Source organism: Molothrus ater, chromosome Z, assembly GCF_012460135.2.
Source record: "Molothrus ater isolate BHLD 08-10-18 breed brown headed cowbird chromosome Z, BPBGC_Mater_1.1, whole genome shotgun sequence".
Lineage (NCBI taxonomy): Eukaryota > Metazoa > Chordata > Aves > Passeriformes > Icteridae > Molothrus > Molothrus ater.
In genome coordinates this window covers 22,710,327-22,722,032 of record NC_050511.2, presented here as the reverse complement: position 1 = coordinate 22,722,032, position 11,706 = coordinate 22,710,327, and the positions used below count along the sequence as shown (strand labels likewise).

Below are 11,706 nucleotides of genomic sequence, written 5' to 3'. Positions count from 1 at the left end.
ATAAAAATGGATAAAATGTGGTCTTAAACTTTAGATATGTACCATGTCAGCCATTTAACTGTTACAGGTATCACTTTGCTTGCACAAACTGCCCTTCAGCAGAAAACCATCCCAGAGGTGTTCCCAAGAAGCTACAGTATCATCACTGTGTAATGTACCTTGCTCACAGAAGTGCTGCAAGTATCTGTCCAAATCTCCATCCTGCAGAACTGATCCCAGAGAGAAGCATTTCTGCCTTTCCCCCTTTGCAGTAAGATTCTCAGTCTCTAATTACTTTCTCTAAACTTTATACAAATCTTCACCACAGTCATGCTCACTGCCCAGATTTTCATCAGCTCAAAAACAGCACATCTCCCTTGAACTGTTGCCTCCACAGGAAGGGCTGGTGGATAAAAACAGGCACAGATTACTCTGTGCTGTTAAAGCTGCTGCCTCTGTCGTTGCTGGGGTTTACTCATCATTAATCAACCAAAACTTTGGGAATAAAAGAACCTAAACCAAAACAAAAGTTATATTCACATTCACACTGTATCTGCTGTCTTACCCCTTTTTCCTGTTGTAGTTTTGTGCTGTTTCTGGGATGTTTGTTGTATTGCTTTCTTGTCACTCATTCCTCACCATGGAATGCAGCAGCCTTCTTGACTTCTCTGAGACATCTCACTATACCCCACATTGCTTACATAAGACTAAGCACATTCACAGACTTTCAAACATAAGTCACTGTTTACTTCATTCTTGCATCATGACAACTTTTCTAATTAGCATCACATTCCCTCTGTACATTACTGTTTAAAAGTCAGGAATAAGGAAGATTGAAGAATCATGCAATTCATACAAAGGACTTATATTAACTATACTTTTTCTTCCTCAGTACTTTATTTTAATCCCATTCAATTTCAGTAAGAGTGTAACTGAGTTGTTAGCATACAAAATCATCAGTGCATGCTCAAACTGCCATGCATGTTAAAAGCACAATTTAAACACCAGTAACAGACATTTATGAATCAACTTCTTTTGAAGCACCATAAAAGGATGGCCATTTTCCCCCCCACATGCACTTGGCTGTGAGTAAAATGACTGTTGGAGTGGATAAAATCCTGTGAAAACAATTTGACAGAAAAACCACTGCACACTGCTCTTGGTTTCTAATGACATGTTAAAAAAAAGTCTTAAATTGGCATTATAAAGTAATATTTATAGTATCAAAAAAGAAAGAGAAAGCACATATCCTATATTTCTGTCGATGGCATACATATATTTTTGTCATGGTTTCCTAAAGATTTCTGCTGCTGAAAAGTCTTCTCTTAATAGCAGAGTAAGTTGAAACATAAGGTTCGTTCTCCTGCCCAGCACCTTGGGAGATCTGCAGGAGGAAATTTCTTTCCCCCACTTTACAACAGTGTTTTTATGTGTCCCCTGACACACCCATACCTTGCTCTGTCACTCAGCTCTAAGTCAAACTGTGCTCAGTGAGTCAGGCTATTGGTTTTTGCAAAGTCTGACCATTCATGGGCCATTCCGTCAGTGCTTGTGGCCAGGAGATGGTCAAAACACCCCAAGTAATACTTGGAGGGCACCTACTCTTATTCAGCCATTCTGGGAAAAGATTAGAGGAGTGCAGAAATTGTCCTCAGTCAAAGGTTCTATTAGTTAAAGCAAATCTCTGTTTAGGAGATCAGGTTTGTCATCTTTAATAAAGTCTACTTGGGCTATGTATTCAGGGAAAACATGAGCCACACAATGCCTACCAGGGCATGCTTTGCTTAATTGGTGTACAAAATAATATGCATTATATTTAAATACTCAAAAGCAGTTACATTTCCAAGTTAGTGCTATGTCCCATTTTGCAGAAAATGCCAACCCTTCAAGTACTCAACTTTTAATCTCTGTTTACAGTAAGAAACTTCGAACAGAAACTTTGTGTTCCAGACAGCATTTGTTGAGACTGCGCTGTCAGCCATCTGGGATAAACCTGGGTTCTGCTCCCAGCCATTAGCTGCCTGAGATAACTACAGAATCCCTGCCTTTTGAGGCCCAGATGAATGAGTTTGCTGCAGTCCTTGGTGGATGCTCAAGGTTGCAGGGATGCTTCTGGATAAGGAAGTGCTTGGTACTAATACCAGCTTGGTTAATTGAATGCAAACTTTGCTTCTGCTCCCTTCCCAGTGGAAGGAGCCTAGCTGTTTCCCAACAGGACAGTGTCTTCTATTAACCCATCAATGTGTCATTGCAATAGCAAGCTGTGAAGTTTCAGTTAAAAAAGAAAAACTTACCCTGAAATACTGTGAGTTAGAATTTCTTCACTTAAATCCATTAAGACCTTCCAGGTGATGAAGGCCTGATCCTTTGACATGCCACTGTCACCAGCTAACTATTTTCCAAGTAGCTGCATGCCAGCATTTATGCCATGTAAGACCCAGCACTGTGCTTGTGGGAGCCGTGGAGGTCACCTTACAACTGCCTCTAGTAGTGGCCCCCTCTTCTGGTGCAGCCCCTCAAAAGTGAGACTTGAAGTGTTATGGCAAATTCCACAGCCACCTAACAGCTATTGCTGAGCTGTAAAACCAGCCTCAAGGCTGGTGAACTTGCTTGTTCTTATCCCATAAGTGAACCATCCTCATTGCCAGATTCAGAGAGACGATTCCATATTTGGACACACCAGCAGTTCCAGTGCAGTTGCTTGCTCAGTCACAGAGCTGACCAGTGCTGTGCTCTGTGAGGCCTTATTCCCTTCTGGATTTTAGATATCTGTGTCCTTGTCCCAGTTTGATCACTGCAGTGTGGCCCAAGTGTCAAAATTCCTTTAAACCCCTCTGAAACGACAGTACTGTTTGCCAGCTACCCAACCTGTTACTCAAGACTAAGTCCCATAGATGGATTTCCCAGCCTGACTCAGGTACAGAGAACTGTTCTTGTCTTTGTACTTGTTCTCTCATGGAGATTTCCAACGTAGCTATAATTCATTTGCAAAAGACCTGTCGCCTATTCTAGCTGATGACAGAAATCTTCTAGCTTGATGGGAACTTTTGCTATCAATCCTAACACATTTTTGCATTTTAACTTGAGTTACATGTGCCTTATAGGTATTTTCTATTTGTGCAATACAGTTACCATCATCGGTGAAGAGCATGAAAACTCATGTCTTCTGAAAATATTTGCATTGCTGTCTCTATGACAGCTCTGATTCAAGGTACTTTCTAGTAGCATGCCTCAGTAATGCTTGTTTAGAAGATCCCCAATGCTTCCTCACTGAGGCTGAAATGTTCATGCACAACAGTCAGCACCTCATTCCCACAAGTATCTCTTTTGTGGGTGGGTTTTGGGTTTTTTGGGTTACTGATGTCCCTGCTGAGTAAGCTGGACACTGAATATTTATGTTTCTCATTCCATAAGCAGTTTAGGACTTATATTGACTATAAACATGTTTAGTTGTTCCATGTTATGCAAGAGAAAAGAACACAGAACAAAAGAAAAAATGCAAGAAATAGACGATAATGAAAGTTTTGGCTGGTAGGTTCAAATGGTAACAATAACCACCTCAAATAAAGCTTTCATAATTTCTTTTTAAAGAGGTGGGGAAAAGCAGCTTATAGCAAATCTACATATTACTCTGCTTCTTTAAGATACACAGAATGAAATTTCCCCCTTTCTCCCCCTGCAAGCAAAACTCTGACTGTGCAAAATGCTCTGGAGCAAAAGGGCTCCAGACTGGTAATGACAGAGCTACAGTTTTGAAGCAGCAGCTTCTGAACAAAGGACAGCAAGCCCTCCTGGGTTGCTTCTGGACAGACAGCAAGTGCAGTTGGCAGGGTGTAGCAGTGAGGCTGTGCAGCAGGGACTAGATGCAGGATGCTCGCATGAAATACTACTTGAGGCACTCAGCTACATACTTTTACCCCATACTTTCTCACTAAGTCAAAGAGAGCTGTACCTTACACTGATGGATTTCTGGTTCTCATTGCTGCAGATTCCTGAGAAACAAAACTGCTGGAATTATAAAAATAACCATATATATTCAGATGTGAAGAAATAAGTAGATTTAATGTTAAAATTTCCATCCATAAGTAAGGGCTATGATCTTTCTCCTGCAGGCAAGTACAAGGTCATTTTGCTTCCAATTTCTTTTGTTTTGTTTAGAGACAATTCCACTGAACATTTAATAAAATATAAGCCAGACTCAGAGAATTTCAAAGGCCTTGTTCCCTCTCTGCAAGTATCTGCATGACCATATTTAATTCAACAGGAGGAAATCCATACACACAGATTATATTTACACATACCTTGTCAAGTGTAGCTCTTCCTCTCCCCTTAGCACCTGGATGCATGGTATTGTTTGTGAAGGTCCTTAGTTGTGCCCTCCTTCTTGATCTACTGAGAAAAAAATCCTTCTTCTTCAAGAATTACCACAGTCACAGAAATGCAAGTTCTCTTCCAAGAAAATGTCTATGTTGCTATTCTCAACCTAATGGAAGCAAAAGCACCTGACACACTGCTGGATCCATGCAGCGAGATGAGGCTTGAATGAGAGCAGATGAGAATTCCCAAAGCAGGGAACAAGGTTGGAAACTACTTCCAAGTTAAAAGAAAGAAAAAACCCCAAACTCAGCTCAGAATTCCATTACCATCATAGGAACATCATAGGATCGGATGGCAGCAGAAAACAGGGAGCACTGATGGCTAATACTGGTATCAAACCTCTAGAGTGGTGAAGGTAAAAGACAGAAAGGACATGGGGTTTGCAGACTGTCAGGACTTCAGCTGTCTTCATGAAACACACCCCCAGTGCTGACCTTGGGAAGCCTCTAGCAATCAAGAGTGGACTTTTGGGCCAAGCCAGGTGTGCTCAATGTCAGCATGATGTGAGCACCTAAGGAAAGTGAGATCCTTTCAGGTGGTTTGTCATTCCCTATGCAAATCATTCTCACCTATTTTACAACTACACAAGGGTTCCACACTAGGGAATCTTTTTGAAATCTGTGCTTCCCTCACCCACCCCAAATTTACAACACCTTTGTTACTTTCCTTCAATGGCTTTATCTGAAAATACTAAGGAATGCCAGATATATCGTTTCATCTGAGCTCTGCTTATGCAAGACCCAGCAATAAGGGGGAAAGTAGGTATATTGTGTTTCTTTGGTCCTATGATGAGCTGCCAGCAGTGCAGAAGCAGAACTGGCCACTGCAGGTCCCTGAGAGGTTGTGGCGGGCAAGCTATGAGACCCCTTATGGTGTGAAAACCCCCTTATGTCTATAGTATCTAGAGGTATTGTGACATTTAGACTCACACCTGCTTTCTGGCTAGGCATGGCCAGAAGAGTGGACACGAGCTGAACTGATCTGGGATCTAACGCAAAACTCCAAAATGTTTAACAAAATTTCAAATTTCAAAATGTTTAACAAAACAGGGAAAATTCATCCATCTTGTCTGAAGTAAGTGGAGTAAAATGAGGAACTAAGGCTGCTAAGCAAAACCACAGATTTCAAATAATGTGTATATAATTTTATATCATCCCATGATATGGTCTCTGCTTAGCACTGTTCAGAGGTAGTGCACAAATGCAGCATTACTAAGAAAATGTAAACAAGACAGTTTGAACATTGCTTAGCAGAGTCAGGTCCATTTTCTGAAAAAGAAACCCCAGTGTATAGGTGTGCACTTAACTGGCATGTTCAGTTACTGAAACTGAACTACACACATTGGGATGGAGTTTCTTGATGGTATTTTTTAATTGTCTTCTGACATCCAGATCTAATCTCTAATTAGATCTGTCTTTGGCCTTAAGGTTTTTGCAACTAACCAAGTTAAGTGCTTTTACTGATAAAAATACAGCTCTGCAAAGAATTAAGGTCTGCAACAGTTTTCCATTCCTCTCTCCATGCAGTATTTCTGAAAAATGGCTTTGATTTTGACTTTTGAATGCAGTGCTCACAGAGTGCTGTTCAGCAGCCACTTCAGTACAGAATATATGAGATGACAGAATGAAATGAGGTTTAGCCTCTTATTGAAGGCAAACCTGAAGTTAATCCCCAACTGGTAGAAAAATGAGCAGAAATCAGAAACCTTTCACATTTGACAACTGAAAAGACATATCCCAAAACATTAATCTTTAATTGATGCATTATTAATTCTAAGGTTTTCTTTAAAGGAATTATCTTGGGAATGCCATCGATAGCATTAAATGATACTTATTTGAGTAACAACTGGTTTAGCCCTTTATTTATTTATTTATTTATTTGTATTTTACCTGAAAATGTATTTTCTTAGAGATGTTATAACCGCATTTCTGCATTATCAGTTCATTTTTTTCTCCTCTTTCCTGGATATATTGGCCAGGAAAAGGAACTTCCAGTCATCTATAATGGACAGTTTAATTCACATGTTTTACTTTGTCCACATAGAAAAATGCAATTTCTGGATCATTGAGGCATATGGATTATGAACAATACACTCCAAAAACTAGCTATCCAGACGGGGATATACTTACAAAAATTTTTTATGTCAAAGTCAGGATTTCACAACATAACACACTAATGCAAAATCCAGTAGCACCTGAAAGATTAAGGTAGCTGCTGCTATCACTTGCACAAACTTGAAGAAGATTAAAGGAAAAAAAAAAAAGAGTAATACATTCTCCAGAGAATAGCAAGTGTATTTCAAAATAAAGAACTGTGGGTTTAATTTCTTTTTTCTCCTTTCTTTTTTTTTTTTTTTTGTTCTATTTCTGTATTTCTGTGAGGCTTATGGTAATTCTTTTATTTTTTTTGTTTTTCTTGTTTCTTTTTTTTTTTTTTCCCAAGACTGTAGTTGCCACGTAAATTTATACACAAAGTAACTGCTCTCCCCTCCAGTGCAAGTTCACGGTCATGTTTTCAGGCTATAGTACTGAACACTGTTTTCTTGTATACATATTCCCATAGTTTCATTAAAGATAGATACAATGTACAGTACTTGTCTCTGGGACAGTAATGTTTCAAATGGCAAAACCTTTATGTTAAAACAGAAGAGGCTACAGTAGGTAGAGCCACCTAAGTATGAACTTTAGATCACAATTTCTAAACACCTGCCTACTGTACATAAGCATTAAAAATAGTCTTAGACATAGGATTTTATTTATATGTGCACGTATGTCCACCTCATCCCATATTTATGTTTGGCAACTATTTGGGAATTCAAAGGTGCAGCCCTCAGTAATTGTATTGTTTAAAAAAAAAAGAAATGAAGCTTATCTATTCTATGAGAAAAAGAAATTCTCAAATATCAATTTCCAATTTTAAATTTAATTTCAATAGGAAAATATTAAAAATGTGCACATCTAAATTTTTCCATGTTCTGTATATACATATGTGTGTGTACTTATACATATAAATGCTCATGTACCACACATATTCACAAAATTTAAGTGGAAATATTTTGTCCACTATTTTTCCCACACATATGACATCATATCTTTAAAAATGTCAATAATAATATCATTAAAAATAATATTACATTTATTCCATCATTATGTTTTTTTTATTCTTTCTTCATCCTTATTATGTCCACTGAGCATTAACAGGCCGAATTCTCCTTGCACTTCCACGGATGTTATGCCAACGGAATGTTGCTGACATCACATCAAGGACACATCTGGTTTACAGCAGCACAAGTGACAGGAGAATCAGGCCCAAATATCCCCAGGAAAATTAAAAACTGGCTGTATCTGCTCATATGGACCTGATGAAGATATACACACTACTGTCTAAAATCCCCTGAATGATTAACATGTAGCTCACCACAAAATTTTCAACCAGTAGCACAATGAAACAAGCTCCCCCCACCCCTTTAATAAATGTGAGAAAATACCCTAAAAAATATGGAGAAAGCGTAAACATTGTGTATATTACATACCATATAATACATGACAGTTTCAACATTTAACCTAAGCCACTTCCCTGACTAGTCAGGGGAGACCTGATAAATTACCAGTTAAGGGAAAAGAAAAAGTTATTTTAGAAGTAAAGCATGTCTTTCCAATATAAATGACAACCTGCGTGTATTATATGGTACATACACACAGTACATACATGAAAACAAACTTATCTTTTCTAGTTTTGAATATCAGAATCTAAGTGAAGAAAACTGTGTTCTACAAATTGAATAAGCAGCTAGATTTCATGTTTAACATTCAAATTAATTTGGGGAGCAAACAAAGGTTCGTGCATCTTTCAACTCTGAGGTTTGACATTCATTCATACATTTTAAAAAAGCCCTCTTCAGCATTACAAGCAATTTATGGCAAGAATGCACTGTGATGCAAGACACATGACAATTGGCTTACCTTTCAAGGAGTTGGGTTTTTTAAATAAATCTATTATATAAAGAAATATGTGTTTGCCAAAAGTCTGTTAAAATTACATCAAAACAACTTTAAAACCTGCTCACTAAGGATAATTCAATTCAATGTCTTGTTTTTAAACACTTAGTTAACAGTTCAGAATATTGCCTGGTGTAGTTTGGATAAAGATGTGATATGAAGACCCATAAAAGAGTAAACATGTCTTCAGTTCAATTTGCTATGACAACAAAACTTCAAGAAAAAACTTCTAGCCTTTTTGGCCAGACACGTTCAGTGTACAAACAATCCCTTGCGGTACCTCTGTGCTCTTAATGAATCTGTAACAGAACAGTGCTCCCCATAAGCCATTACTCACAGAACCTCTACTTCATGTCACATTCTGAAAAAGTCTCTTGCAGAACAGATTAACAGCAAATTGAACATTCAATATAAGTATCAAGGCCAGAAACAAAAAACCGGCCATTCCTTGTTATGTGTGCAGGTCAAATTTAAAATGTTAAGTTTACATTTAAAATTCTCAGGGCAGTTTGGGCTTTTTATTTTTCCCTTGGGACTCACCTTCTATCACTGGTTGGCTTCAAAATTTAGTTAAGTGGAAGATACTATCTCACTGTAAGTACATGGAATTCATATGAAAAACTAAACCGTACATTGGACAATATTGTAGAACACCAAAGTAAGCTCCATAAAGAAATACGGTATCTTCCAGTATATATGTATAGCTCCAAAAAAAACCAAAAAACCAACCAGCCAACCAACCCCAAAAAAAACAAAAAAGAAGAAGTTTATACAAGCAATTATAGTAAATTTCTTTCAATTAAAGATGCAACTCTCTCTCATTCCTGGCAAGAATAAATTTGTTCTGGCACTGCTTCTCCACAGTGCAACATATCCTGAGAAATTATTAAGAACAAAATACAGGGCTGTCATCACTAAGTTCTTGCACAAAACACAGTATTTAAATATCTTAAATAAAACAGCCAATAACCTATATTGTATCTGTCACAAAATGGGGTGTGTCCTGGGACACTGCTAATTCTTCCATCACTGATAATTAGAAAAGGATTGCATTCAATTATTGTAAATGTTTTTCAAAATATCTGTGGCCAATAATGTAAAAGGAGGTAATTTGTAATTCAAGTTTTTTTTTGTTAGTTATTTTTTTCTTAAACTGGCTACAAGCTAAGTTCTAAATTTTACATTGAATTACAAGTCAAATTTAAAACAATCCCTCTCAGAGGAGCATTTTCTAATTTTGTGCAACTTTGATGCAGAGCCCAACACAGTCCTATGAAGAGAGACAGTGCATCTTTAAGCTGATTGGCACTGAAATCCCATTTTCTTTAACTGCACTCTATTAGCTTGGCCAAGTTATCTCGTAATTCTGTTAGTTCAAATATTTTTCCATCAAGAATTTCTAAAAGTGTCTTCAAGTTATTGCGAAAAGCTTCTTGCTCATTCTGACTTTTCTCCAGACGTTGCTCTAGATCAGACAGCTGTCCTTCCAGGTCTTTGTTTCGAATTTCTACTTCCTTCAGAGAAAATACACAACATGTTAATGCGTTGTCTGCAAACACAAAGCAGTCTAATGTCCTCTTGGTGCTCATGTACTATTTTTGTCAACTGCTTTTTAAAATAGTATGTAAACCTTTCCAGTTTTCAGTATGTCAAAACCAGAACCTGAATTGTTACTAAGATTGCATATGTATTGCCACTTCCTCCATTTCTCCATAATTATCTGAAGGACTGAAACTTTTGGAGAGGAACAAACTCAACCAGTGAACAAATGATACACTTATTCAAGTGTGTTATCACTTCTATCATTCAGAAATGTACTGCCTAATGAAAACACCTTCTCAGAGTTTACTTACATTCAAGTATGCCCTGATTTAGACTACATTATTTGGTCAAGGACACGGTTCTCCATCAAAAGTTCTCATGCAAAAACCCATCCAGAACGCTGCTTTAGAGACAGAGGAGCACCACTTTATTTCCATCCTGTATATGGGCTTTGCACTCTGAAAATTAAGACAGGAACATGGCTGGGCCCAAGCAGAGGTCAAGGTGACTGTGACAAATGTAAACCAGGAGGTGCAAGCTGGTGCAAGGCACCACATGGTGCCTTGCTGCACAGCACCCACCTGTGGAGCAGGGACACTGGGAGAGCCACCACTGCTGCACAGATCTGCCCTTCCCATGCAGTGCGGGAAAGATGGAGCAGCAGCATGTGGGACACAGCCCAAGGGGTCTGACCCTGAGCAAGCTCAGCTCTCACTCACAAGGAGAAGCCCTTGGCATCCACCCCTGGGACTCCTCACAGCTCCAGCTTGCACCTGTTGGGAGACAGTGCCAACTGCTCTGCCCTGTGCAAGACAGGTGCCCTCTCTTCAATCAAATCACAAATGAAACAGTCACCTAGGTCTGGAATAGCATATTGTTCTTTGTTCGATTCATTGCCCACCTAATAAATTTATGCTAAGTTTTGTAATTTCAGTTACAAAAATCATTTTCAAAGGCAGCACAGAGGCAGTGTGTTTAGTATACCATACACCCTGTAGAGCATCTCTGGAAAAGTGCATAGTGAATTCATAGTATGTATGGTAATATGTTTTTCAACACCTCCTCCCTTTACAGTGGTTTTGTGCCACAAAGCTTTAACAGGCCTCCTCTGAGATTTTACTACAACTACTTTTACAAATAGGAAGGGAGATCTGGCAGCAGACAATGATCACAGCATGAGCAACTCCTCTTTCAGCCCTCCAACTCTCTCACTGGTTTTGGTGTGATTCTTCTGTCTCCCTCAAGGCTAAGAAATATATTCATGTTTACATTGGACAGATCTCAGCTACCCACAGAAAACAACCTGACCTATACAGAAAATATATTGGGTCATTCAAGAGTAACAGGTATGTAATGCCAGCCCTGTATCAAAGCCTGAGAAAGGTACCCACTTGCAAGGGGTCTGGCAGCAATATTGATTGGGTGCTGCATCCCTGGCCAAAGGGGGGATGGGGTGACATGGCCAATGCTCAGTTTCAGCTCCCAGCCTCTGCAGCAGCCCAGAGTTCTGGCCCCCCAGCAGTGCTGCAGGACATTCACTGCCTCATAGCTGTGGCTGCTTGCAGAGCCAAGGGTTACCTCCCAGCCAAGCTGAAGGCCTCCCCTACTTCTTGTTTGCAAATGAGCAAGTAAAAAACTATGGAGTTTTGGGCACCAGTCTTGAACAGCCAGCACACCTGAGAACAGGAATTACCCCTTACTGCCAGGCTTAAGAGAAGAATTAATTTGTGTAGCACTGAACAATTTAGTTGCCAAAGCACTAAAAGAAGCTAACTGGATAGTGCACTTGTAGAAATTATACAAATAAAAT

General features: G+C 38.9%; 1 protein-coding gene across 1 annotated transcript in view; it reads right to left on the bottom strand.

The window, feature by feature from the left end:
- Positions 1 to 4,022: 4,022 nt before the first annotated feature.
- The window catches only part of HOMER1 (homer scaffold protein 1), a 91,661-nt gene continuing 83,977 nt past the window's right edge, over positions 4,023 to 11,706 (bottom strand). The window contains exon 9 of the mRNA XM_036404034.2: positions 4,023 to 9,868. Coding sequence (XP_036259927.1) covers positions 9,680 to 9,868 — 189 coding nt within the window. The 3' untranslated portion in view covers positions 4,023 to 9,679. The remainder of the gene's footprint in view (positions 9,869 to 11,706) is intronic.